Consider the following 25,243-nt stretch of genomic DNA (forward strand, 5'->3'; position numbering starts at 1 on the left):
GGTGTCAAATGTAAAACAATTGTTCCTGAAGGTTTTTACATTTAATTCAGCATTCTGTGCTCCTCAATATATTTTGGTAACTGTATTGGTTTATATGATTTGTTCTGCCGACTCCCAGCTTGCAATGAATTTAAATATGGCCAGCAGGGCCAGTCTACCTGCTACGGTCAATAAAAGCTACAATATCATTGGTAGGTGATATCGCGTCTATCGAATGACTCTGTGGCCAAACTGGATTTTTCAAAATTAGGGTGACCAGATTTTCAATAGCAGAAACTAGGACACATTTAAAAATGATTTATAAAACAAATTACATCACTAAAAATAAATATTATAATGGTATTTCTCTACTAGTGTCCACATTTATGCTGTATTATTGACATATTTCAGCTTCCTAACATAACACAGTCTCCCCTCTGTCTCTTCCTCCACCCCCTTCTCTCGCTCTCTCCTCTCCCTCCATTCTCCCCCCCCCCCAATTATCTCCCCCTCTTCCCTCTTCTCAGTTAAAAGTTCCTTAATTGTGCAGCAGGGGGGTTGAGGAGGGTAATCCATCCAGGCGGCAAGCACCGGAAGTTGTGACTGACTTCCCGGTCAGAAATGCTGGGGCGGGCCCCGTCCCTTTCCTCCATTGCCATCTCCATCCTCTTCTACTGTTCTCCGCTGCCCTCCTCTGCTGCCACTGCCACCAAAACAGGGAAAATGTTAAAACCAGGACATTTGAACGATTTTGAGCAAATTGTCGGGACATCGGGACTGTCACGATCAGGGTTGATCGGACTACCAGGGATCATACAAGAATTAGACAGAATGCAAGGGTTTAATAAACCAGAGTTTACTTAGCTAACAGCAAAGCACATACAAGCAATACTTTACTGCAACAGGGGTACAGGGACAACTCAGAGCTGGTTAGGTGGAGGGCGCTGCCGAGGCGAGCTTACCCTTGATGTCCTCCGGGAGAAGAAATATAAAGTCCATGTTGGTCTCAATAACTGAAAATAACTCACTGCACATGATCCAGCCACCGACCACTGCACTGACAGCCACTCTGCACCATGGCTTGGTTTAGAAATTTGCCACCCATAGGAACTTACTTTTTTCTGCGGGAACGCGTGGCCATGACAATGGGACGCCATGTGACGTCACATTGTTATGTCAACGCGTCACCATGTGATGTTGCGACGTCCGATGCAGGAGGTGGTAGGTGACCTTTACAGAGGCCCCACACTGAGCTGTAAGGAGGAGCAGAAGAGTGTAAAGCTTTAAAAGTGAGTAGGAGAATTGAGTGTGAGATGCGGGATTTGATAGGAAGCCAGGAGAGGGATTTCAACAGGGGAGACGCTGAGACAGATCTAGGATAGAGTAGAGTGATTCTGGCAGCAGCGTTTAGGATAGATTGTGGGGGAGAAAGGTGAGAAGCAGGAAGGCCGGACAGCAGGAGGTTACAGTAATCAAGACGGGAGAGACTGAGGGCCTGAGTCAAAGTTTTAGCAGTCGAGCAACAGAGGAACGGGCGTATCTTTGTTATATTGTGGAGGAAAAAGCGACAGGTTTTAGATACGTTTTGAATGTGAGGGGCGAATGTGAGAGAGGAGTCAAGTGTGACCCCTAGGCAGCGTGCTTGGGCTACTGGGTGAATGATGGTACTTCCAACAGTAATGTGGAAGGAGGTAGTAGGGCCAGGTTTTGGAGGAAGTATAAGGAGCTCTGTTTTTGCCATGTTAAGTTTAAGTTGGCGGATGGCCATCCAGGATGATATTCCAGAGAGACATTCAGAAACTTTGGTCTTTACAGCAGGTGTTAATTCAGACACTGGTCCTGTTTGCCGAATGCCGAATGCCGAATGCACCAATTACATTTGGGAAGCAACAATCATTCCCAACTTATTCCCAGATTAAATCCTTTATGACAGGCCTGCAGGTCATTCCAAAACAACATGTTGTTTCCCTATGAGACTGTTAAAATACAATTTGAATTAACGCAACGCAGAGTGCAGTCCGCCCAATTTGAATTCTCCAACGTCCAGCGGATAAGTTCCGGTCCCAAATTATTATCAGCACAACAGCAAAGAGAAGACGTACAAGTGTTTCAGTTCAAAGAAATAGAGTTCTCTATTTCAGCTCACGTACCATACCAGAAAGCAGTGCAGAGTGGACAAAGACGCTCCCACACGTTTCATGACCTACATCACTTCGTCGCCCTGATAAAGTGATTCAGGTCACAAAACGCATAGGGGCAAGTTTTTGGCCACTGTTTTCTTGTACGGCACATGAGCCTGAAATAAAGAACTCTATTTATTTGACCTGAAACACTGGTACTGACATCTCTTTGCTGTTGTGCTGATAACAATTTCAATTAAATTACATTTGGTGCACATCACTAGTCTATATAGTATATAGTCACATGATACCACCCATCTAGTAAGAAAAGAATGCAAAAAGAGTCTAAGTATCAGATTAAACTTCTATGGCTGTATCTGCCTTAAGTAAGTGTAAGAAGGATAGGTTGATAAAACTTTTACTGTACCAGTATAATGGGAGACCTGTTACATCTGTGGGACCAGTAACAGATGAACCAGAAGAGAGGCCAGTATAGAGATGCTCTCACCCAAAGAACTCGTGTCTATAGGATTTCATGGCACAATGCATCCGCTTTAACTGCAATTGTTTTTGTTGGATTGTGAACGGGATATGAAATGGAAGAAGGAATTAAGGGTGGCGAGGGAGACATTCAGCAAAGGCTTAACAGTCATCACAGAAACAAGAGGCTGAAGGAGAGGCGCAGTGAGAAAAAGCACTGAAAGCATTGACACTGACTTTGAAGCAGGGGAAGACTGCAGAGGATTGGCTGACAACTCGCAGGGGAGCCTGGTTAAAAAGTTGCTGTCAGCTCCTTGTGACCTTGGGAAATTGCCTGACAGACAAATTCTATGTTCAGCGCTGCATTGTCAGCGCTATATAAGAACAAATATTATTAATAGCAAGGGCAGGAGGAAATTAACCCAACCACCATCAGTGGGGCCTGAAATGCATTATTTTACTGGCCCCTTTGGCAGCGAAAGGGACAAAAAATTACATTTTTAATGGTTTTGTAGCCTTTGTTTCTTCTAAAAGAAATAAAACCACTATTTTCACAAAAAAACAAAATACATTCCACTATGAAATTGTGTGCTAGCAAATTGTTTATATTCCGGAATCAATATATTTACAAGCTATATTGAATCATTGTATCGTGTTTATTACCGAGTTTGAATTAAGAGCTAAGCATACCAACAGTGTTAGGGTAGCAGATATTTCCTGAGATTAAAGAAGTTGCTTAAAAACATTGCAATCGTTTTCCAACATCTGATTGGGTCCCTGAGCCAAACCAGGTTTCTTAGGAAACCCTCTAACTTTCTATTCATATGCAAATTAGGTGCAGTCACCTACTGTATATGCAGGTGCATTGGTTATTCCGAACACCTGCTGTGGCTTGTGATCACTTAGGAGATCTTTGACAACCACTTAATTACGGCCTCCGAGTCCTGAACATAGGTTCACAAGCAGACCCATCTGTTGTGGTACCATTTCTCCCCACATTCATTACAAATGACAAACGTTATCATCTCTTCATCAGGGTTTCCCGTGCGCACCCAACCAGGGAGGAAAAGGGTTCCTCTAGAAATCATGGTCACTGTACAGTCAAAGTTCTCACATCGCCGACATTTTATTTTATTGGTCTGGACTCCGTCTACACCTTGGGGCATCTGGTGCTCCTGAACACATGCCTCTGTGTAGCTAGCCCTAAGTTTCCTTAGCTCGTCATTGGCCATTTCCATTACGCTCATCTCAGCGAATGCCTTAGTGCTTAAGGCGCCAGAGAAAATGTGCTCTTTCAGATGTGGATTTTTGGAATTTTTGAGATTGGAGACTTTGCTTCTGATGCAGTTCCTGTACTTTTTGTCATTTCCAGCATGCAGAGCATAGATGTTCTCCTCAATCTCATTTGCAAAGTTCTTGGCCTTCTCTTCTCTATCTTGGCACTCTGTAGGCTCTGTCAAAGCCCTGTACAGAAGATCTGTGCATTTAGTTCTCAAAACGGAGTCGTCAGCACACACTTTCTTTTGACCTGGATAATCTGTGACTGGTTTGGACAGGTTACTGTAGTTTTCTTGTGTGTTTGGGTCTATAATACAGGTTTTCTGTTTCTGAGTCTCATTAGTGGACTGTAAGCTACTTGTACTTTCAAAAGCTAACATTTCTTGTCCACTACATTCTTCCAGTTTTGTAGGGCTCATAGCTAAATTTTCATACACTTCTTTGTCTCCTCTCATGCAATTGGCCTCGATGTTCTTTGCATGAATACTGTCCTTTCTGTACAATGCTTTCCATTTGGACAGTAAACACTTTGCTTTATTTTTCAATGCTCCTTGTGGACAGCTCTTGAGAACTCTGTAAACAGCTCTGATGATATCAGTCTGTTGCAGGATCTCTGAAGTGACCTCAGCTACTTCAAAGTGAGTGAGGTGGAACGCAATGTCTTCATATTTCCTTTCAGGTAGAAGACTCTCCACTTGTAAAGCTCTGGTTGTAAACATCCCAATATCCTTTTTTGCCAACATTCCTGTAGTCACAAAAAAGAAAGAAAACATAACATTCAATGCCTCCATATTGGAAGTACTTAAAGAGACTAAATATTTTTATTTGAACGTAGGCACCACCACTCCAACTAGTGCTTCAGTGGTCTGCACTGTAAAGCATTTATTTGCTTTAACGCCTAGGACTACTGTATAGAGAATGTGTAAGGATTACAGATTTTCCAAATACATAGGAATACTAATACTCATGTGTAAAAGGAACAGAAGGAAATGATAAGAACTTGCAGAGCATATGAAAGCAGCATTCCTACACACTTAGAAACGTTTCCAAGTAGGAGCCAACCGCCGGGCCTTAAGGAGACAAACCATTAGTGTTCTCAGGATAGACCACCACTTGCAATTCAGATACTCTGCTTACTTAGATTCATGCCTTACCTTTGCACATTTAGCTGGTTGTTATCAAATACCACTGACTTACCTTTAGGAGTTATTTCCCACACATTCATCAACATATCTAGATTATGGCATGATTGAAGCACATTGCACACAAAGCTAGTAGAGGAAAACTACAGTGTATACTAGCCATTGCATACAAAACAATAATAAGTATTCATTAGATTGTAAGCTCTCTGGGGCAGGGACTCCTTTTCCTAGTATTACTTTATGCATGCATGAAACACATAAAATTATAACACATAATGGGAATGTCACGTGTATTACTGCTGTAAAGATCCAAGTACATGGATGGCGCTCTATAAATAAATAAATAAATATAAATATATATATATATATATATATATATATACAGGCATACCCCGCATTAACATACGCAATGGGACCGGAGCATGTATGTAAAGCGAAAATGTACTTAAAGTGAAGCACTACCTTTTTCCAACTTATCGATGCATGTACTGTACTGCAATCATCATATACGGGCATAACTGAAGTAAATAATGCATTTGTAACAGGCTCTATAGTCTCCCCGCTTGCGCACAGCGCACAGCTTCGGTACAGGTAGGGAGCTGGTATTTCTGTTCAGGACGTGCTGACCGGCGCATGCGTGAGCCGCCGTGTGCCTACTGGGCGATATGTACTTACTCGTGAGTGTACTTAAAGTGAGTGTCCTTAAACCGGGGTATGCCTGTATATATATATATATATATATATATATTACACACACACACACAGAAAGTTAATTTTGTCTACACTTTTTTATGCATCATAGTATGTAAATTAAAAAGTCAAAATTTTTCATAGATACGACAAATTATAGTCCATGTTCTCACAAAGAGAAAAAGATTAATTTCAGAAGTACAGATGTAGCAGCCGTTATTGCACCCATTAATGCAATGCATTATTTAACAGTAGTGCTATTATCATCATCATCATTTATTTTGTAAGTAAATACAGGCCTCCACTTAAGGGGGCATCGCAATACTTTACAGTCAGTTTGAGAACAACTACAATTAAATACGATTCTTTTTTTAAAACAATGATTTAGGAGATAACACACGTTATTCAATTAGTTAATTTGTGCATTAGTTTGTGCGTTGGCTCGCGTTAGTTTGTGCGTTGGCTCGCGTAAGTTTGTGCGTTGGTTCGCGTTAGTTTGTGCGTTGGCTCGCGTTAACGGGGGTAATAACAACATCTGTTACACCTGTATAAAAAAAGACTAGAAGAAATAATTAGGTGCACTCACTGGATTTATTTAACTGCCTCAGGTACACAGCGACCACCTCCACCCCCCACCCCCCCCCCCCCCCCCGCTGGCGAGACCTATAATACAGGACATAGCCTCCTAAAACAAGGAGGAGCCGGCACTCCAGAGGTCTTCATACAAAATTTTTAATTTTAATCCACACAGATCAACGTTTCGGTCAAACACACTGACCTTTGTCAAAGGTCAGTGTGTTTGACCGAAACGTTGATCTGTGTGGATTAAAATTCTTTTTTTTGTATGAAGACCACTGGAGTGCCGGCTCCTCCTTGTTTTAGGATGGTATGTCCTGTAGAAAAAGGACTAGGTAATGTTTAAGTGGTGCTCAGCTCATGTTGTTCAAGTGACATATTAATAAACTGAAATATGAAATTACTACTGCGATTTTACATTACAAAGCATGTGGGGTGTGGGGTGTGGGGTGTGGGGTGTGGGGTGTGGGGTGTGGGGTGTGGGGTGTGGGGTGTGGGGTGTGTGTGGTTTTTACCTCCTGGGGGAAGATCAGCTCCGTTGCTCAGAAGAAACAGTGCAGGTTCATCGGCCATCTTGGTACACCCAAATCGGGCTATGGGACTCCTATGCAGATAGTGCAGCGGCCATCTTGGTACACCCAAACCGGATAGAGAGACAGAAGATATCCTGAGAAGCAGGATTTTCTCCATGGGACAGAGGTGACCTTGTCAGAGCACCTGGAGTCAGGGAGGAGTAAGGTAGTGTCCGGGGAGTCTGTCAAGCTCGACCCGAAGTCTGCCCCTAGGCCCCAGATAGTTCCCCTCACATTAGATAAGTGTGCAGGCTTGCGATATGATTAAGTAGCTCACGGTAGCTAGTGAGCACAGCGGAGCCAGATAGGAGCGCAGGGGGAAGACTCCACAGCAGCCTGTGTTACCATCCACCATCCTGACGTGAGAGGGGCTGTTATCAGAGACCCCATGGTGTGGGACCCTGCTGTTGCCCTGTTCTTTGCTTGGAAGTATTACCTGGTTAGGCTTTAAATCAGGCCAAAAATCAGGAAGGTATCTGTGCACCAATACAAGGGGGAGGGTAGCGCTGCCCTCATACACACATTGGGAGGGTTGTTTGATGGACACTGGGTTACAGGTGCCCAAGCACCGTAGGTAATATCGGGGCAAGCTACCCCAGGGCCGACCATGCTGTTATAACTGTCGTTAGTGTATTTTGTTATGTGAGAATTATTTGGGCCAACTGTGGGACCACAGTAAAGGAGTTATTTTATATCCAGTTGCGAGTATGTTATTGGGGTATACCCGAAGTTATATGAGTTCCTATGAGGAGCCATCCTGCTATGCAGGATCTTCATAGGTGGAGGCGCTGAGATAGAGAACACACAGTCACCCCAGGTTTGCTATGAGCGGAGGCTCAGGCCTTCTGTACATCTAACAGGTAGTATCAGTACTGCAATTACCGCTGTTTCCCATAGGGTTAGGGAAAGGGTGTTATATTTGGAGGCGCTGCTGAGATTCCAACCTGGGGTGCCCGAATAAAGTAGAACCAAATTAAGTTAAGGATCATGCCGCTAGCATCCAGGCAGGAGGTCTATGACTGGGCCTTGAAAAATTACACCCCCCCTCCCCCAGCAGGTATAATTTATAAATTATTATTTTATTCTATAATACACATGCAGGAATTAAACCCTTGATCTTTCATATACCAGTTCACTGCTCTAATCACCACACCACAGTATGGATGGAAGGTTATCCTCCTTAAACAACCCTATGGTCGTTTGGAAGGTATATTCTAATTTGGTGATGGACTGCACTGTGCAGTATATGTTAAGTTTGTTTGTGGAGTCAGATTCATCACACCACCCTGTGCTGTAGCAGTTAGAGAATTGCACTAGCATATGAAGTATCAGGGGTTCAATTCCCGCATGGTGTATTATAATTTATATATTACCAGTATATACTTTAATTGAACCCATGATTTTTCATATACAAGTCCACTGCTCTAAGCACTACACCACAGTGGGAGATGAATGTTTGTATTTTCTCAGGGTTAGCCATCAGTGGCAACCCTGAGTATTGCTTTTTTTTTTTTTTTTTTTTCTGCTGCATCACATAGGAATGCAATATTGAAATGTTTCAGAAGTGTTCCAGAGAGAGCCCTGGAGAGAGGTGTGAAGTGGGGGAGGGAGAGATGTGAGAGAGAGAGGGAATGGGGGAGAGAGGGAGGGGGAGAGAGAGGGAAGGGGGAAGAAGAGAATGGATGGACACACACAGACAGACACACGCACAGCCCCACAGGGTCAAAAGAGTGGATTGGGTAACAGTTAAATTCATATAATAAAACAGTGTGCATGCATAGTTAATTTGAATTTATGCATGGTCACGATGCTCAATATTTTCCATTTAATAGATTGTACTATAAGTCCTATAATAGAGACTTATAAAGCGAGGGGAGTTGACACGGTATACTAGTGTTTCTTAGTACATTTGCGAGGTCACAATAATAGGGGGTGATAGTCATATCCAAATGCAGACCAAGTAGCTGTAGCCCCTTAGAGACTGGCTATTATACAAAAGTTGTCAGTGCAATTACAGCTAAACCCCGTTATAACGCGGGTCTCGGGGTCCACCCCGAGACCACCGCGTTACTAACGGGGTCGCGAAAAAAAAAATGGCCGCCGCTTTAGCGCATATTCATCCCGCGGGACAGGAGATGGGAGCGGGCATGTCCCTCCGCTCCCCGCTTCCCCCTGTCACCGCGGGACAGCCCGCGGGGCAGGAGATGGGAGCGGGGATGTCCCTCCTGTCCCCGCTTCCCCCTGTCACCGCGGGACAGGCCGTGGGGCAGGAGATGGGAGCGGGGATGTCCCTCCTGTCCCCGCTTCCCCCTGTCACCGCGGGACAGGCTGCGGGGCAGGAGATGGGAGCGGGGATGTCCCTCCTGTCCCCGCTTCCCCCTGTCACCGCGGGACAGGCCGCGGGGCAGGAGATGGGAGCGGGGATGTCCCTCAGGTCGCCGCTTACCTCAGATCCCTCCACGTGCCCGGTGCTCCCGCTGCCTGCATGGAGGTGGTAGCGGGGGGTTTCTTCTCCCCACCGCTGTCCCCGGTGCTCCCGCTGCCTGCGCGGGAGGAGGGGGGGGGGAGCGGGTGGTGGTGCTGGTCGCGCCCTTTCCTCTGCTCCGACCCCACCCCCCGTCTGTGTAGAGTGAGAGAGTGTGTGTGTGTATGTATATATGGGAGAGAAAGTGTGTGTGTGTATATGGGTGTGTGTATGTGGGTGTGAGTGTGTGTAAGTGTCTGTGAGTGTGTGTAAGTGTCTGAGTGTGTGTGTAAGTAAGTGTAAGAGCCGGGGCGGGAGGTTTGACAGGGAGGGGGGCGTGGCTTGAGCGGAGGGACCCGCTACTCTCCCCCCCCTCCCTCCACGGACTGCAGGAGGTAGCTGCTACTCTCCCCCCCCCTCCCTCCACGGGCTGCAGGAGGGAGCTGCTACTCTCCCCCCCCTCCCCGGACTGCAGGAGGGAGCTGCTACTCTCCCCCCCCCTCCCTCCACGGACTGCAGGAGGGAGCTGCTACTCTCCCCCCCCTCCCCGGACTGCAGGAGGGAGCTGCTACTCTCCCCCCCCTCCCCGGACTGCAGGAGGGAGCTGCTACTCTCCCCCCACTCCCTCCACTGGCTGCAGGAGGGACCCGCTACTCTCCCCCCCCTCCCTCCCCGGACTGCAGGAGGGAGCTGCTACTCTCCCCCCACTCCCTCCACTGGCTGCAGGAGGGACCCGCTACTCTCCCCCCCCCCCCTCCCTCCACGGACTCGGGCTGGAGCACTCATACATACACACATACACACACACACACACACACAGGCACTCACGCACTCATACACACACGCGCGCACACACATGCAGGCACTCACGCACTCACACACACACACACACACACAGACAGGCACTCGCACTCACACACACAGACCGCTAACCCCCCCCCCCCGCCGCAGTACAGGGCCCGCCACCCCCCCACCCCCCCACAGCACAATGACTTCCCACCCCCTTAACTTTGTCAAACAAAAGTCACAAGACGTTGTACAGGCAAAATACATCTGTTAAAGTGCAGTTGTCTGTTTATTTCTATATAATAATTGTGTGCAGTGTGCAGTGTGTGTGCAGTGTGTGTGCAGTGTGTCAGTGTGTGCAGTGTGAGCAATGAGGAGTGTGTGTTGCAGTGTACAGTGTGTGTGCAGTGTGTCAGTGTGTGCAGTGTGAGCAATGAGCAGTGTGTGCAGTGTGTCAGTGTGTGCAGTGTGAGCAATGAGCAGTGTGTGTGCAGTGTGCAGTGTGTGCAGTGTGAGCAATGAGCAGTGTGTGTGCAGTGTGCAGTGTGCGTGCAGTGTGTCAGTGTGTGCAGTGTGAGCAATGAGGAGTGTGTGTGCAGTGTACAGTGTGTGTGCAGTGTGAGCAATGAGCAGTGTGTGTGCAGTGTGTGCAGTGTGAGCAATGAGCAGTGTGTGTGCAGTGTGTCAGTGTGTGCAGTGTGAGCAATGAGCAGTGTGTGTGCAGTGTGCAGTGTGTGTGCAGTGTGGCAGTGTGAGCAATGAGCAGTGTGTGTGCAGTGAGTGTGTGCAGTGTGCAAAAAAAAAAAACCTGCTCATGAAACCACCTCTCTCAGACTGCATGCTGTGAGCTCTGAGCGTTGTGACGTCAGCACGCACCACCTGACGTACGTTTCGCAGTATGTACTTTTTCAAAAGGTGGGCCCACCCAGCATGCAGTCTGAGAGAGGTGGTTTCATGAGCAGGTTGATACATATCAACTAAGATTATGCAATTTTGTTTCTAATCGCTAAGCAAACTTTAGCATAGCTATAAGAAGCTGTAACTTGATACGGACTTTGATCCTGCCTCCAGGCTAAAAACGCGCTTTGGTGTGCCTGAAATCACTCTCTTGGGAGAGCTAAGCAATATTTACTGATCAAGTTTCGTTTTGCTTAAACTTGAGAACACATTTAACCCTGTGCATTTCAGCTTCTAGGAATAAGGGGAGCATGTTTGTCAGTAATTGCAGTGACAACTTTTGTATAATAGTGTAAGGATCTGTGGGGGTTGGTCATGCACCCCGCAGGACAAGCCTACCTCAACCCGCGATCGGGTGTCTCGCCAAGCCCTCTCTCCATGGCACCTCACGCGGCGCCTCAGAGTCCGCTTGTTGGTCTTGGTCCATGCGTGAGCACCGGGCGGCTAGAGAGACACTCGCCACGCCTCTGGTCTCCGCCCCCGTGATGCCGTTGGCGGCATGCATGGATTGCGCGCGAGCAGCGTGTGCACGCCAGCAACCAGATCCTGTCTTCCCTACATCTCACCACGGCTGCCACGGACTACTCCCCACCTATCACAGTACTGCTTACTGGTAAGCCTTTCCACTGCAGCCTTGCTATTGGTTCCTGGTACTATATATGCTCTGTAAGCCCCTTGGCAAGATGGCTGAGCAAAAGACCTCATTCAGTGCGAAGTGTTTACTGAAATCCCTGCCTCCTTGCTTTGTACCTCTGTCTCCTGTTTCTAGCTCCGTCTTGTCTGACCGTGGCTTTCTCTGGACTCCGTACTTCTCTACTCCTGACCCCGGCTTACCAACGACAATCCGCACCAGTCCAACCCCGACCAAGTACCTATGACAATCCACACCTCTCCAATCTCGACAAGTATCTTCGACGATCCACAACTCTCCAAGTCTGACCTCGGCAAGTACCTTCTATTATTCTGACCTCTATAACCCTGACCCAGCTACCCACTACCAATCTACACTCCGGACGTGCTCTCGCGGCTGGAGGTTGGTGCTTTGTCAATCCCCACCTCGGCCCCGCGGTCACATTCTGTTTGTGGTGAGCACCCCGTATGCTCAGCCCCACAAACATGGACCTCGCTGAAGTGGGGCGAGTCTGGAGCACGCACGCTAGCATGTTGTCCAATATTTAAAAATATTTAGAACAAAACATCCGATGCATGAATTTGCTGCAACAAAACCTCCTGTCTCTCACCAACCCTAGTCCTGTCCCTTCTGGGGCTTCTGCCCATGTCCTTACGTCGGTGTCCATGACCACGACCTCTGACCCACGACTTCCTACACCCAAGCATTATAGTGGCGACTCGCATGGGTGCCGGGGCTTTTTGAACCCATGTTTCATTCAATTTGAGTTAATGCCTTCTTGATTTATTTCTCAAAGATCCAAGGTGGCGTACATTATTTCGCTGCTTACCGATGATGCCCTGGCCCTCACCCATCTGGGAACGGAGATCGGATCTCACGATTTACCGGGGAACTCCGCAGAATGTTCGATACGCCTGGCCGCAAGATACTGTAACTGCAGCTTCTTCTCTTTTGCACATTTCCCAGGGAAATCGCCCCGTTGCTAGATATGCTCTTGAGTTCTGCACCATAGCCGCCGAGACCGGATGGAACGACGAAGCGCTGCCGGACGCCTTCTGGCAAGGGCTCTAAGACCCTAAATGACAAGCTCGCTGCACTAGAATGCTCCACCGATCTCGAAGAACTCATCACCCAATGCTCTGTGTTGACCAACTATTGCAGGAGAGGAGATCCGAAAGACCCCGTCACTGACAAGCCACTCCAAGATTCCACAGTCTCTATACCGGTACGACTGAACCGCTGCCGCCAGATATCTAGGAGCCCATGCAACTTGGCGGCAATAAGTTGTCCTCCAGTGAGAAACAGCGCCGACGCAACGCCGGTCTCTGTCTGTACTGTGGCAACTTCGGACATCAGGTACTCAATTGCCCCCACAAGTTGGAAACGCCAACTTCCAGTGAGGACCAGGGGAATCACCCTGGGAACAATTTCTACCTCCCCTACCAAAGGGCAAATATTGCCAACTAGGATCTTAGTCCCCGTTACGTTAACCGGCGAGAATTTTCACACCACCGCTGTAGCCTTTCTGGATTCCGGGTTGGGAGGCAATTTCTTCGATCAGGGGTTCGCTGAGAGGAACAATATCACCCTCGTTTACAAGAAATGTCCTATTGGGTTGGAGGCTATTGATGGTCGACCTCTACAACCGGCATTCATCTCTTTACAGACCGTTCCCTTTCAATTACGGTGAGGACCATACGGAAAAGATCCAGCCGGATGCCATCCACACCACATCGGTCGACGTGATCTATGGCTCCAACTACACAACCCACGTATAGACTGGACTGATGCGGAACCTTTCATGTGGAGTTTCCTATGCTTCAAGAACTGCGCCATGCCCGTCAAAAGAATATGCAGGGTTTCCGTTCATGAAGAGAAGATAAGCCTACCTGAGGCTTACACAGAATTCCGTGACGTCTTTGATAAGTTATGATCGGAGGTACTACCGCCCCACCACTCATTCGATTGCCCCATCGACCTGCTGCCTGGCTTGGAGCCCCCAAGAAGATGCTCCTTCCCGCTCTCCCTTCCGGAGACCAAAGCCATGAAGGAGTATATTCATGGGAACTTACAAAAGGGGTTCATTCATAAATCTTCGTCCCCCACCGGAGCAGGATTTTTCTTTGTAAAAAAGAAAGACGGATCCCTACGACCCTGTATCGATAGTAGAGGTCTCAACAAGATCACTATCAAGAATTGATACCCTCTACCGCTGATCTCGGAGCCCCGTCTACAAGGGGCCACCATCTTCACCAAATTGGACCGGCATGGAGCCTACAATTTGTTAAGAATCCGCCAGGGCGACGAGTGGAAGACGGCCTTCAATACTCGGGATGGCCATTATGAGTAATCCATTCGGCCTCTACAACGCTCCTGCCGTTTTCCAGAATTTCGTTAACGAGATTTTCAGAGATCTTCTCAACCAATATGTCAGTCTACTTGGACGACAATATGTCAGTCTACTCGTCAGGGGGCAACAGGAATTTGAGGTACAGTCTGTGCTGGACTCCAGGGTGTCCAGAGTAGCCCTGCAGTATCTCGGAGGTCGCTCCTAAGGGGGGGGGGGTATTGTAAGGATCTGTGGGGGTCGCGCACCCCGCAGGACAAGCCTATCAAGCCGCGATCGGTGGTCTCACCGAGCCCTCTCTCTATGGCACCTCCCGGGGTGCCTCAGAGTCCACCCGTCTGTCTCGGTCGATGCGCGGGCACTGCACGGCTGGAAAGACTCTCGCCACTGGCCCCGCCTCTGGTCCCCGCGATGCCATCGGCAGCGTGCATGGACTGCACGCAGGCGGCGCAAGCACGCCAGAAAACAGATCCTGTCTTCCCTGTCACTCACCATGGCTGCCACGCACTCCTCCCCAACATCGGCAAGTACATTCTACTATTCTGACCGCTATAACCCCGACCCGGCTAATTACTACCAATCTACACTCCGGACGTGCTCTCGCGACTGGAGCTTTGTCAATCCCCACCTCGGCCCCGCGGTCACGTCCTGTTTGTTGTGAGCACTCCATATGCTCAGCCCCCCAAACATGGACCTCACTGAAGGGGGGCGAGTCTTGAGCATGCACGCTAGCATGTTGTCCAATATTGAAAAATATTTAGAACAGATCATGGGAGGTAGGTTGGTGTTTTGTCAACCCCCACCTTGTCCCCGTCCTGTTTGTGATGAGCCCTCCGTTACAAATAGCTAGTGTCTAAGGAGCTGCAGCTCCTCCCTAATAATTGTGACCTTGCTAATATATTAAGAAACACTAGTATACCACGTCAACTCCTCTCGCTTTATAAGTCTCTATTATAAGACTTATAGTACAATCTATTACTTGGAAAATACTGAGCGTCCGTGACTGTGCATAAATTTAAATTAACTATGCATGCACACTGTTTTATGATGCAAGGTTAACTGTTACCCAGTCCACTCTTTTGACCCTTAATACTAATAGAGGGTTTTTAGTGCTCCACCTCTAATTTCTAGTTCTGGAGTTTCAGTAGATTTAAAAACTCTCTCTCACTAAATAAGTGAAGTGGTAAGATAAATAGATACAACGACAATACTTCATCAAGTGGACCTAATAGGGAAAATATCAACAACAGTTACTATCTTGTTGCTTTTTGTGTATAGATCATTGTTTGGCCATAGCCTTTACCAGTCTGATAGTTTTAACAAAATGTATCCTCAATTAAAAAGGATTTTAATCTTCATTCACTAAATAAAGTCACTTGGTGTGTATTCTAAAAGGGAATCTTTTTTCTTCTGTATGCTAAGTATTTTTAGTTCATTTGACGAATGTTTAACATCTCTACGTTAAATCTTGTTTTGGAGGATTTTGCAATCTTTAATGAATATCTTTTGGTGAAGACTGTTTACCAGACATCTTGTTGTTAACAATCAAAGTTGTTTGCTTTATTCCTTTGTTTGTAAAGTAATTATGGTGCCATCTTTAGTTATGTTTATCTGTTTAAGTAGCTGATATACTTGAACCTAGTGTTCCCAACAAGAAGCAATACTTAATTTTCACAAGCTAGAAATAAGTTAGACAGTTAATTTAATGGTGATTGAATCTTGCCAAGGAACCCAATTAAACAAATAAATCTTAAAAAAATAAAAATTAAAAAAAATAAAGTTTGACCTGCATCATTGAACTGGATTATTGTAACCTCCTACTAACAGGCCTATCTGCCCTGCAACTTTCTTCTTCGCTATCTATGCAAAATTCTGCAGTTAGAATACTTTCACTTTTGCCCTCTTCTTGCTTCACATCAAGTTCCAGATCACCTGAAAGATCCCCTTCTCACTTTGAAGTCTCTTCACTTGTCTGCTCCTCCCTACATAGGTTTGATTTCTTGCCATGCCCCTGCTCGCCCCCCTGCGTTCTACTCATAAATGTCTCCTTTCTACCCCTACCGCTTGCTCTCGCCTTAAGGGTCTTGTTCTACATCAACCAAAGCAGCCAGATATAAACAAAAAAGGTCTTATATCACAACATACTGCTCGGTTTAAATACTAGATCCACAGAAGGCTGATTGAATAGCCCAGTGGTAATATCCCTGCCTTTGAATCGGGTGATCTCAGTTTAAATCCAAGTGTTGTAGCTCCTTGTGACCTTGGGCAAGTCACTCAATCCCCCTGTTCGTCAGGCACCAACATTAGATTATAAGCTCTATGGGCAGGGAATCATTGTGCGCGAACAAATTCTATGTACAGCGCTGTAGAATAGAAGAGAACAAAATAAATAGATACCATACCAACCACTAAAATTCAACTATATAAAGATCAGCTTAAATTAACAAAACAGCTGTAACCAAATCTTAGGTCCCTATTCAATGTTATGAAGCGGCTTCTCTTTGCAGGAGAAGACTTATTTTATTCAATGGAACAGAGCTGACCTCTAGTCCAGCACAGGGAAGCAGCATATTAAAGAGGAGCGGTTACTAATCCACATTACTTCCCCAATTAAGGTTATTTCGTGATTATTAATATAGAAGTGAATGGTTGACGCAAACAAAAAAAACAACCCAATAAAATGATTCTCGTTTCCTAGACTTACCAGGTTTTGCTGCAACCGATACGACTAAGGAGGTTATTCATTAAACTGTAATAGAGCCAAACCCAATGGGACTTTCCATACAATAGTGCCCCAATTGGCACTATTACAGTTCAAAACATGACCCCCACCTATATCTTCAATCTTAGAAGGGTCTTTTGAGCAACGAGTCATAGGCCTCCCCATTACTACGGGAGTTAAAATACCCTCTTTAAACATTGTATTAATATGCATAGCTCTCAGTCTACCATTTTTCCTTTAAGGTAGATTTATAACCTATATGATAAATAAATAAATTAATTAAATAAATAATATGATGGCACTCCCATTAAACTTCATGTTTTAAAAGTACTCAATGTGAATAATGCATTATGCACAAGCCTTGATCACGAGTATATACACGTCTCTTCAGAGGAATGCAACGAAAGGTACGTGGCAGAAACATGTGGCAAGTGTTGCATGACACCCAAGTCAGGTTGCTCCGGAAAAGATGAAGATACCACCAGAGGGAGATGTCTTACAGCAAACTGTAATACTCATGGGGAACTATGAATAAACCTGACTCTTACTGCAATGTAGCTATTCAAGCCGTGTGAAATAGCAGACACATCCTCAGTAAGTGGGGTTTAGCCTCACTACTAAAACTAATGCTAGGCATTAGCGTTATTATGCTAACATTATGCAACATCAATGTCTTTTCCCATTGCTAAATTGAAATGTTGCATGGAGGTGTCATGTAATATATAGTTCATTAAAGCAGCAGTTCCTCCCAAATAAAAAATATATATAAAAATAAATAATAATAATAATAAAAAAAAAAATCTTACTTCATCAGTGGTCCCCCAACATCCGGGAACAAAGATCTGTAGGTTTTTACATACAAAAACCCCTACAAAAAGGGTGGCTGGACTACAAACATGTCGTGGAGTCACCAATAGAAAGCCGTGATACCGAGTCCAGACCCCACCACTATTTTGTGTGCGGTGGGGAAACTGTCTGGGGTCCCCTGGACGTCACGGGACCACGGTTTCTGCTCCGGGGTACACCCCGGTTTGGGTAAAATAAGAAAATACGTTAAAAAAAATAAAAATGAGTAGCGCAGAATACTGCTTTAAGATAGAATATACATGTAATAAACAGTAATGTTGTATAATACATTGCCACAATCCAATTTAACATGGGAAAATAACACACTGCGGCAGCAAGCAGAGGAATTGCGTACATTTGTGTACGTATCTGTGTTCAAATGGCAGTTAGCATAATATACAGTATATTTGTGCTGCTTTCATGTTGACATGCTGGTCTATTATTTCAAATGACTTCACTTTAACAAGATCTGTATGATCAAATACATTCCTGTCTTGCCCACCCTCAGCACAGCACAGTGACTCTTTCTGATGCTGCTCAAAACGAGTCAGTATTCAGGTAATAACATCTAGGAGTGTAGGGAAGGAATGTCAACGTTCTTTCTCCAAACACATTACTTCGGTTTGCCAAAGGGGGAGTCTTTAGTTATGACAGAATCATGCATGTATGGAGAAGTATAGTGCAAAATGAAATGCAAATGCTTAGCAACACGACATCTTCCTTACCATTTAGAATGTTTGCTGTGTAATTTAAAATACATGTATTAGCTTTAGGAATCAAAGACTGAAAACGCCACTCAGAACAGCCCAACGGTATACAATGTATATACCACAGAATGTAAACTGCAAGCTACTGTTTGTTAAAACATTACAATTATAGCCATTGTTTAACCCTCCAAAAATACATGACATAAGAAATATTGCTTAAAGAAAAAAAAAAAAAAACACTTATGGAGGGTCTCCTTGGTACTGGTACATATGCAGTTATTCATTAAACTGCAATAGTGCCGATCTGGGCATACTCGCATGGAAATAGCCATTGAAGTGAATAACCCCCCTCATTATCTATAGAATTTGGCAGACAATGGGAGTTGATGACAAAACGTCAAATTCCATGGCTACCATTAAAGCAGCAATCTGTTTTGCTCTATTTCTTTTCAACTTTTGTGTTTTTCTGGCAAAGTGTTTAAAAAAACAAATGTGATGTGGCTGTTGGGACACAATAGAAAGCCAAGACGTCATGTACCAAAGACATTGAGGCACGTACACTTAGCGCACCTCTTCCAGTCAAGTCAATGAATGTGATAACCCATACTAGTGCTAGATGCATGTGTCCCATTTGGCCTTCCTATTGGCTGCCGGACTGAGGTGGACCCTAGCAGCTATAATATTAGCCTGGACAAATATTCTTGTCCCTGGAGTTTTAAAAGTTAAACTGTGAGGCAACTGGGAGAGAGGTCATGGAGTTTAGGATAACATGATGTGAATCCTTTTTAGATAAATACAAAAATGTGTCTGTGGGGGTGATCGCGGCTTTAACCCTTTCGATGCTGGAAGACCACTGGCATTGTGGTATCGAGACCATGTGATTGCTTGAGGTAGCGAGCACATGGTTGCAACTGGCCCCCAGTGAGAACCTACATCCCAAATGGGATACAGTATTGAGGGACCTGATGCGAGCAAGCCCTAGATGCCGATACGGAAGAGGTTGGAGCTCTACTTACTGTACACTTCAATTGGATTGGCCAGCCTGATATGTCCCTAAAAATCGAACAGTTGCTCATGATGTATGTAGTACATCTTAAGGGCCTCTGTCGTTCCGAGGCCAATACCCTACATCATAAGTCCACTGTAAAGGTTAAAGGTGCTATTAAATACACTGATGACTTGTGAAGAACCAATTCTAGTAGATGCTTCTTGAGATTATCTAGCTGTGTGTGAAATAGAGCTGAACAGATCTCAGTGGGTGTGAATACAGAAAGCAGTTACCCAGCTGAGTCCTATTATTTGAAATAGCACATTTGAAACTTTATTGTGAAGACATAAAATCTTACTCAGCAGCACTGCCAACTCTAATGTCCTAGTACTAAACCGAAGCTGAAACCATCACTGCAGCACAGATATTTTTTGATCAGCCCTCAATTCTCTATAGCAGTGATTCCCAACCTTTTTTGTTTGGAGGAACCCTTTAAGTATTTTGTAAAATTTCGGAGAACCCCTATCTGGATGAAACATGTTCGACAGGGGTAAATCACAAAATAGACGTGTAAAGCAGTGGGGGTAATAAATAATAATTAACTTATACTTTTGAATAAACAATATGTATATATTTTGTGATGATTTTGTTTTAAACATCACCCCCTCCTGCATCTCACATCATCCCCACTGATCAATCTCTCTCTCCCCCTCTCTCCTCTACCTTTCTCCCTCTCTTTTCTCTCCCTCTCTCTCTCTCCTCTCCCCCCTTCTCTCTCCTCTTCCTTTCTCCCTCTACCTCTCTCCCCCCTCTCCTCTCCCCATCTCTCATTCTCTCTCCTCTCCCCCTCTCCCTCCTTCTCTCTCCTCTCCCCCCTCTGTCTTTCTCCCTCTACCTCTCTCATCTACATCTCTCCCTCCTCTCTCTTCTATCCCCTCTCTCTCCCTCCTCTCCTCTCTCCCTCCTTCCTTCTCTCTCTCTACCTCTCTCATCCCTTCTCTCCCTCCTCTCCTGTCCGTCCTCGCTCCTCTCTCCTTCCCTCTCTCCCTTCTCTGCCCCTCTCTCCTCTTCCTTTCTCCCTCCTTCTCCTCTCCCCTCTCTCTCCCCCTTCTCTCATCTCCCCCCTTTTCTCCTCTTTCCCTCCCCTACCTCTCTCCTTCCCTCTCCTCTCTCCCTCCTTCTCCCTCTCATGTCCCTCCTCTCCCCTTTCCCTCTCTTCCTCTCTCCTCTGCCCCTCTCTCCTCTCCCTCCCTTCTCCCTCTACACCTGTCCCTCCTTTTCTCTCCTCCCCTCCTCTCCTCCCCCCCTCTCCTCCCCCCCACACACACACTCTGTCTGACACACACTCAAGCAACGTTGAGCAGAAGAAGCAGCATCTCTCCCCCTCCCGTAGCTCACATGAAAAGTTTACAGAAGAAGCCGACACCACAGATCACCCTCCCCTCTCAGCTCACAGGCAGGAGGCAGCGAGGACTGCACGCAATACACTATTAAAAGCCATAATACATACAGTTAGGTCCGGAAATAATTGGACACTGATACAAGTTTTGTTATTTCGGCTGTGTACCAAAATAAATTCAAGTTACAGTTAAATAATGAATATGGGCTTAAAGTGCAGTCTATCAGCTTTAATTTGAGGGTATTCACATCCAAATTGGAGGAAGGGTTTAGGAATTACATCTCTTTAATATGTAGCCCCCTCTTTTTCAAGGGACCAAAAGTAATTGGACAATTGACTCAAATGCTGTTTCATGGACAGGTATGGGCTATTCCTTCGTTATTTCATCATCAATTTAGCAGGTAAAAGGTCTGGAGTTGATTCCAGGTGTGGAATTCGCATTTGGAAGCTGTTGCTGTGAACCCACAACTTGCGGTCAAAGGAGCTCTCAATGCAAGTGAAACAGGGCATCCTTAGGCTGCAAAAAAAAAGAAAATCCATCAGAGAGATAGCAGGAACATTAGGAGTGGCCAAATCAACAGTGTGGTACATTCTGAGAAAAAAAGAACGCACTGTGGGCTCAGCAACACAAAAAGGCCTGGACGTCCACGGAAGACAACAGTGGTGGATGATTGTAGGATCCTTTCCATTTAAAAAAAAAAACCCCTTTACAACATCCAGCCAAGTGAAGAACACTCTCCAGGAGGTAGGCTTATCATTATCCAAGTTTACCATAAAGAGAAGACTTCACGAGAGCAAATACAGAGGGTTCATCACAAGGTGCAAACCATTCATAAACCTCAAGAATAGAAAGGCCAGATTAGACTTTGCCAAACAATATCTAAAAAAGCCAGCCCAGTTTTGGAACAGCATTCTTTGGACAGATGAAACTAAGATCAACCTGTGCCAGAATGATGGGAAGAAAAAAGTATGGAGAAGGCTTGGAACGGCTCATGATCCGAAGCTTACCACATCATCTGTAAAACACAGTGGAGGCAGTGTGATGGCATGGGCATGCATGGCTTCCAATGGCACTGGGTCACTAGTGTTTATTGATGATGTGACAGAAGACAGAAGCAGCCGGATGAATTCTGAAGTGTATCGGGATATATTGTCTGCTCAGATTCAGCCAAATTCAGCGAAGTTGATTGGACGGCGCTTCACTTTACAGATGGACAATGACCCAAAACATAATGCGAAAGCAACCCATGAGTTTTTTAAGGCAAAGAAGTGGAATATTCTGCAATGGCCGAGTCAATCACCTGATCGAGCATGCATTTCACGTGCTGAAGACAAAAATTAAAGCAGAAAGATCCACGAACAAACAACAACTGAAGACATCTGAAGTAAAGGTCTGGCAAAGCATCACAAAGGAGGAAACTCAACGTTTGGTGATGTCCCTGCGTTCCAGACTTCAAGCAGTCAATGCCTGCAAAGAATTCTCGACAAAGTATTAAAAAGGAATAATTTATTTATGATTGTGTTAATTTGTCCAATTACATTTGAGCCCCTGAAATAAGGGGACTGTGTATGAAAATGGCTGCAATTCCTAAACGTTGCATACAATATTTTTGTTCAACCACTTGAATTAAAGCTGAAAGTCTGCACTTCTATTGCATCTCGGTTGTTTCATTTCAAATCCATTGTGGTGGCGTACAGAGCCAAAATTATGAAAATTGTGTCAGTGTCCAATTATTTCCGGACCTAACTGTATATTTTTTTAAAGAGGAAGAACAAGTCACATGCTGTTCCTCCGCGGGACATAGGTAATATGTTTCCCACCACTACTATATGATACTGACTTATACAATATGCTGGCAAACCACTTTTCCATTTCAGAAGAGGCTTCACAGCATGCTGAATAAGGCTGCGTCCATGCTGCCGAAGACCGCGCTGTGGCTTGCACGTGCGTGACGCCACCCATGTTTAGCGGGAGCGTTTTCTGGCCAAGGTAGACGCAATGTAGGGGGCGTGTCTGTGACTTCACAGAGCTTGTTCGCCCTCACGTGACCTGGCCGACACACCGAGGAATCAGTTTGAACGATTCTTCGTGCAGCGCGCGTGGTCTATGGGTGCGATCATTGCCTTAAGGCATTGTTACCGCACGCCTCTGCGCGGTCTTCAGCAGCATGGACGCCACCTAAGGCCCTTAGGCCTCGTTCAGGGTGCCTGCTTCGTGACGTGCGAGCGCAAAGTGTTTAATGTAAATATCAGTTGTCAGGATAGAAGCTACCCTGTCGTCGAAGTACGGAGTTGACGCTTGCTACAGTTTGCATAAACAACTCAAGTTGTTTTTTCAAGCTGCAGCAGCGTCAACTGGTACTTCGGCAGCCAATCAAATCATTCGGGAAAGTGTAGTGAGAAGAGCAACACCAATACCTAACCTCTGGTCTGTAGACCCGCCTCCTGAACGCTTGAAAAGGTCTGCTGGGGATGATGAGCACCTTAGGCCTCGGGCATGGTCAGCGCTTAGGCGCTGACCCGTGCTGAGGCGCGCTGCTGCTCGGCACTGAACACTTGCAGCCGCAATGAGAGCGGCTTTAGCAGGGGCTCGCGCACGCTTCCGCACGCCTGCGGAAGCGTGTGTCTTAACAAATCTTTAGTTTTTTTCACTTGCCGGAGCGCAGGGCCGGTCACGTGAGCGGTTCACCCAATGAGGGCGAACCAGCTCCGTGACGTCACTGGCCCGCCCCCAGACACGCCCACGGACGGCGCGCGCTCAAAGGCCAGGGAAAGCACCGCTTTCCCTGAGCCTCAGCGCGCCTCCGTACGGGCTCAAGTCTCTATGGACTAAGCCTTAGTGTACATCTGATGGATGAAAAGCTAACACTGGTCCATATACACCTTGGCTGCCCCCAGTGGACAGGAACAGTACTTAACCTTGGTTAACAAAAACAATAACCAACAATTCTGTATGTGGGAACTTCATTATGTTTAAACAGGAATAGAGATGACAAATAAAAAGCATATTTCGACGCTATCCATTTAATTATAAAATATTACATTTGCACAACCGTCAAATTAGGAAAGAAAAAAAAAAACGCCCCAAATCAGTGTGCCCTTCTGTGCAGTGTGGAGTCCCGGGCACTGAATAGAGCCAACTGCATTCTAAGGTACAAAGCTGCTGGAGTTAAGCCGATAACCCTGCTGGGAACTACAACCCTTACACCAGTGTGAACAGGGCTACAGGTATACATGTACAATATATATATATCCCATGCAGGTGAGAGCTCCCCCTGCTGGCCGCACTGCGGCAGTGTCATTACCTCGGAACACTCGGGGTTCAACGCTCCGCTCAAGCGCAGTCTGCATTTTCCCCAATACAAGCTCGCCGCTGATGACGTCACGCCGTTGGCATTTTCTGCCGCCCGGCTGCTTTCTCACTAATCAGGACACAACGGCGTATTTAGCTCCTCCCCCAACCATGATTGACAGAAGAGCTGTCCAATCCAGATCGGGAAATCAGCCAATTGCCTATAGAGAGCAGTCAAATGTAGTGTTGTTTGATGCTGCTGATAGTGTGACGTAGATCACAGTGTGTGGCCTTCATTGGAGGGAGTGTCAGAGTTGCCTTGTGCTGCCCCTTTTTTTGGATAACATGCTTAACTGCTACATTGTAAAAGGGAAGTAGCTAGAGGAAGTGACATCCATCTCACGCTTCATGTTACCGTGTTTACAATGAAGAAATAAAACATGTTAAAATGCTTATTGTCACTATTCTTTTATAAACGTTTGTCACAAAATGTGTGTGTGTGTGTTTTATCAATGCTTTACTTACCTTGCAGAAAAGCACACCATGCTGCAGATTAAGCATAAAAAGCACGGCATGCCTTTTCAGCACTGAAGGGGTTAAAGGGACATTATTTGTGTTGATCATTAGTAAATATCTTACAAATGAGCAGGGGTCATTTCTTGTCACCCAAGGGGGAAATATGCTGTGATCGCTCATGGGCAGAAATAGGTACAATAGCTACACCTAGTTTTAACAGGTCATGACATAAACAGAACAGGTACAGTAGTTGCTAGATAGGTACACTTGAATATAAATGTGTTGTTCTTCATCGCTGAAATCAAACACATGATTAGCTACGTATGTTTAACTGTATGACATAAGATGGCACAATGATTACTTTGCAAACAAAATACATAGAAAAGATAACAATTTACTTGGGGCGTTGAGGATTCAAACCGGTTTATAATCAGAAGACATTAGATAAAGATTGTAAAAAGGTGTCAAATAACTACATGTAAGTAGCTGTCCTTATATCACGTTCATTTTAGATAGGAATGCCACTTTCAATACATTTTAATGAGACCTGTTTCTTTTCTTTAAAGATTGAGGTTTAGGGGACAATTGTGTGTAGCCATGGCTGGTCCAGGTTATACTTTCTGCCCTGTCACGTAAGTCCTAGTAGCTACAGGCAGTGGCAGGCTATCCTGTGGGGTTTACCCCCTCAGGCAGCATCTCTGAATGACGGATGGAGGTGAACTGGGTCTGTGTGCAGCCAATCGGTGCAGAC

At 45.7% G+C, this 25,243-nt stretch overlaps 1 protein-coding gene across 3 annotated transcripts; it reads right to left on the reverse strand.

The window, feature by feature from the left end:
- Positions 1-491: 491 nt before the first annotated feature.
- TCEANC (transcription elongation factor A N-terminal and central domain containing) lies at positions 492-24,157 on the reverse strand. 3 transcript variants are annotated; one of them, XR_012799858.1, is made up of 3 exons: positions 6,781-6,944; positions 3,462-4,602; positions 492-682 (listed from the first exon to the last, which is right to left on the reverse strand). XR_012799858.1 is itself a non-coding variant. In XM_075590194.1 (2 exons), the coding sequence occupies exons 1-2, from the start codon at positions 24,033-24,035 to the stop codon at positions 3,536-3,538; spliced, it is 1,113 nt and encodes a 370-aa protein (XP_075446309.1). In that variant the 5' UTR covers positions 24,036-24,157; the 3' UTR covers positions 691-3,535. The 3 variants fall into 3 exon arrangements, 2 of the variants coding, with proteins under 2 accessions (XP_075446309.1, XP_075446308.1); XM_075590194.1 differs by lacking the exons at positions 492-682; positions 6,781-6,944 and adding an exon at positions 23,990-24,157 and having other exon boundaries at positions 691-4,602; XM_075590193.1 differs by lacking the exon at positions 492-682 and having other exon boundaries at positions 691-4,602; positions 6,781-6,943.
- Positions 24,158-25,243: the final 1,086 nt, after the last annotated feature.

The sequence above is a fragment of the Ascaphus truei genome, chromosome 3, assembly GCF_040206685.1.
Source record: "Ascaphus truei isolate aAscTru1 chromosome 3, aAscTru1.hap1, whole genome shotgun sequence".
Taxonomy (NCBI): domain Eukaryota; kingdom Metazoa; phylum Chordata; class Amphibia; order Anura; family Ascaphidae; genus Ascaphus; species Ascaphus truei.

Coding starts and splice junctions, on each gene's coding strand:
- TCEANC (XM_075590193.1), bottom strand. CDS start 6,838: ATGGCCGATGAACCTGCACTGTTTCTTCTGAGCAACGGAGCTGATCTT. Junction 4,603..6,780: donor AGCTGATCTTCCCCCAGGAG/GTAAAAACCACA, acceptor TTGTGACTACAG/GAATGTTGGCAAAAAAGGAT.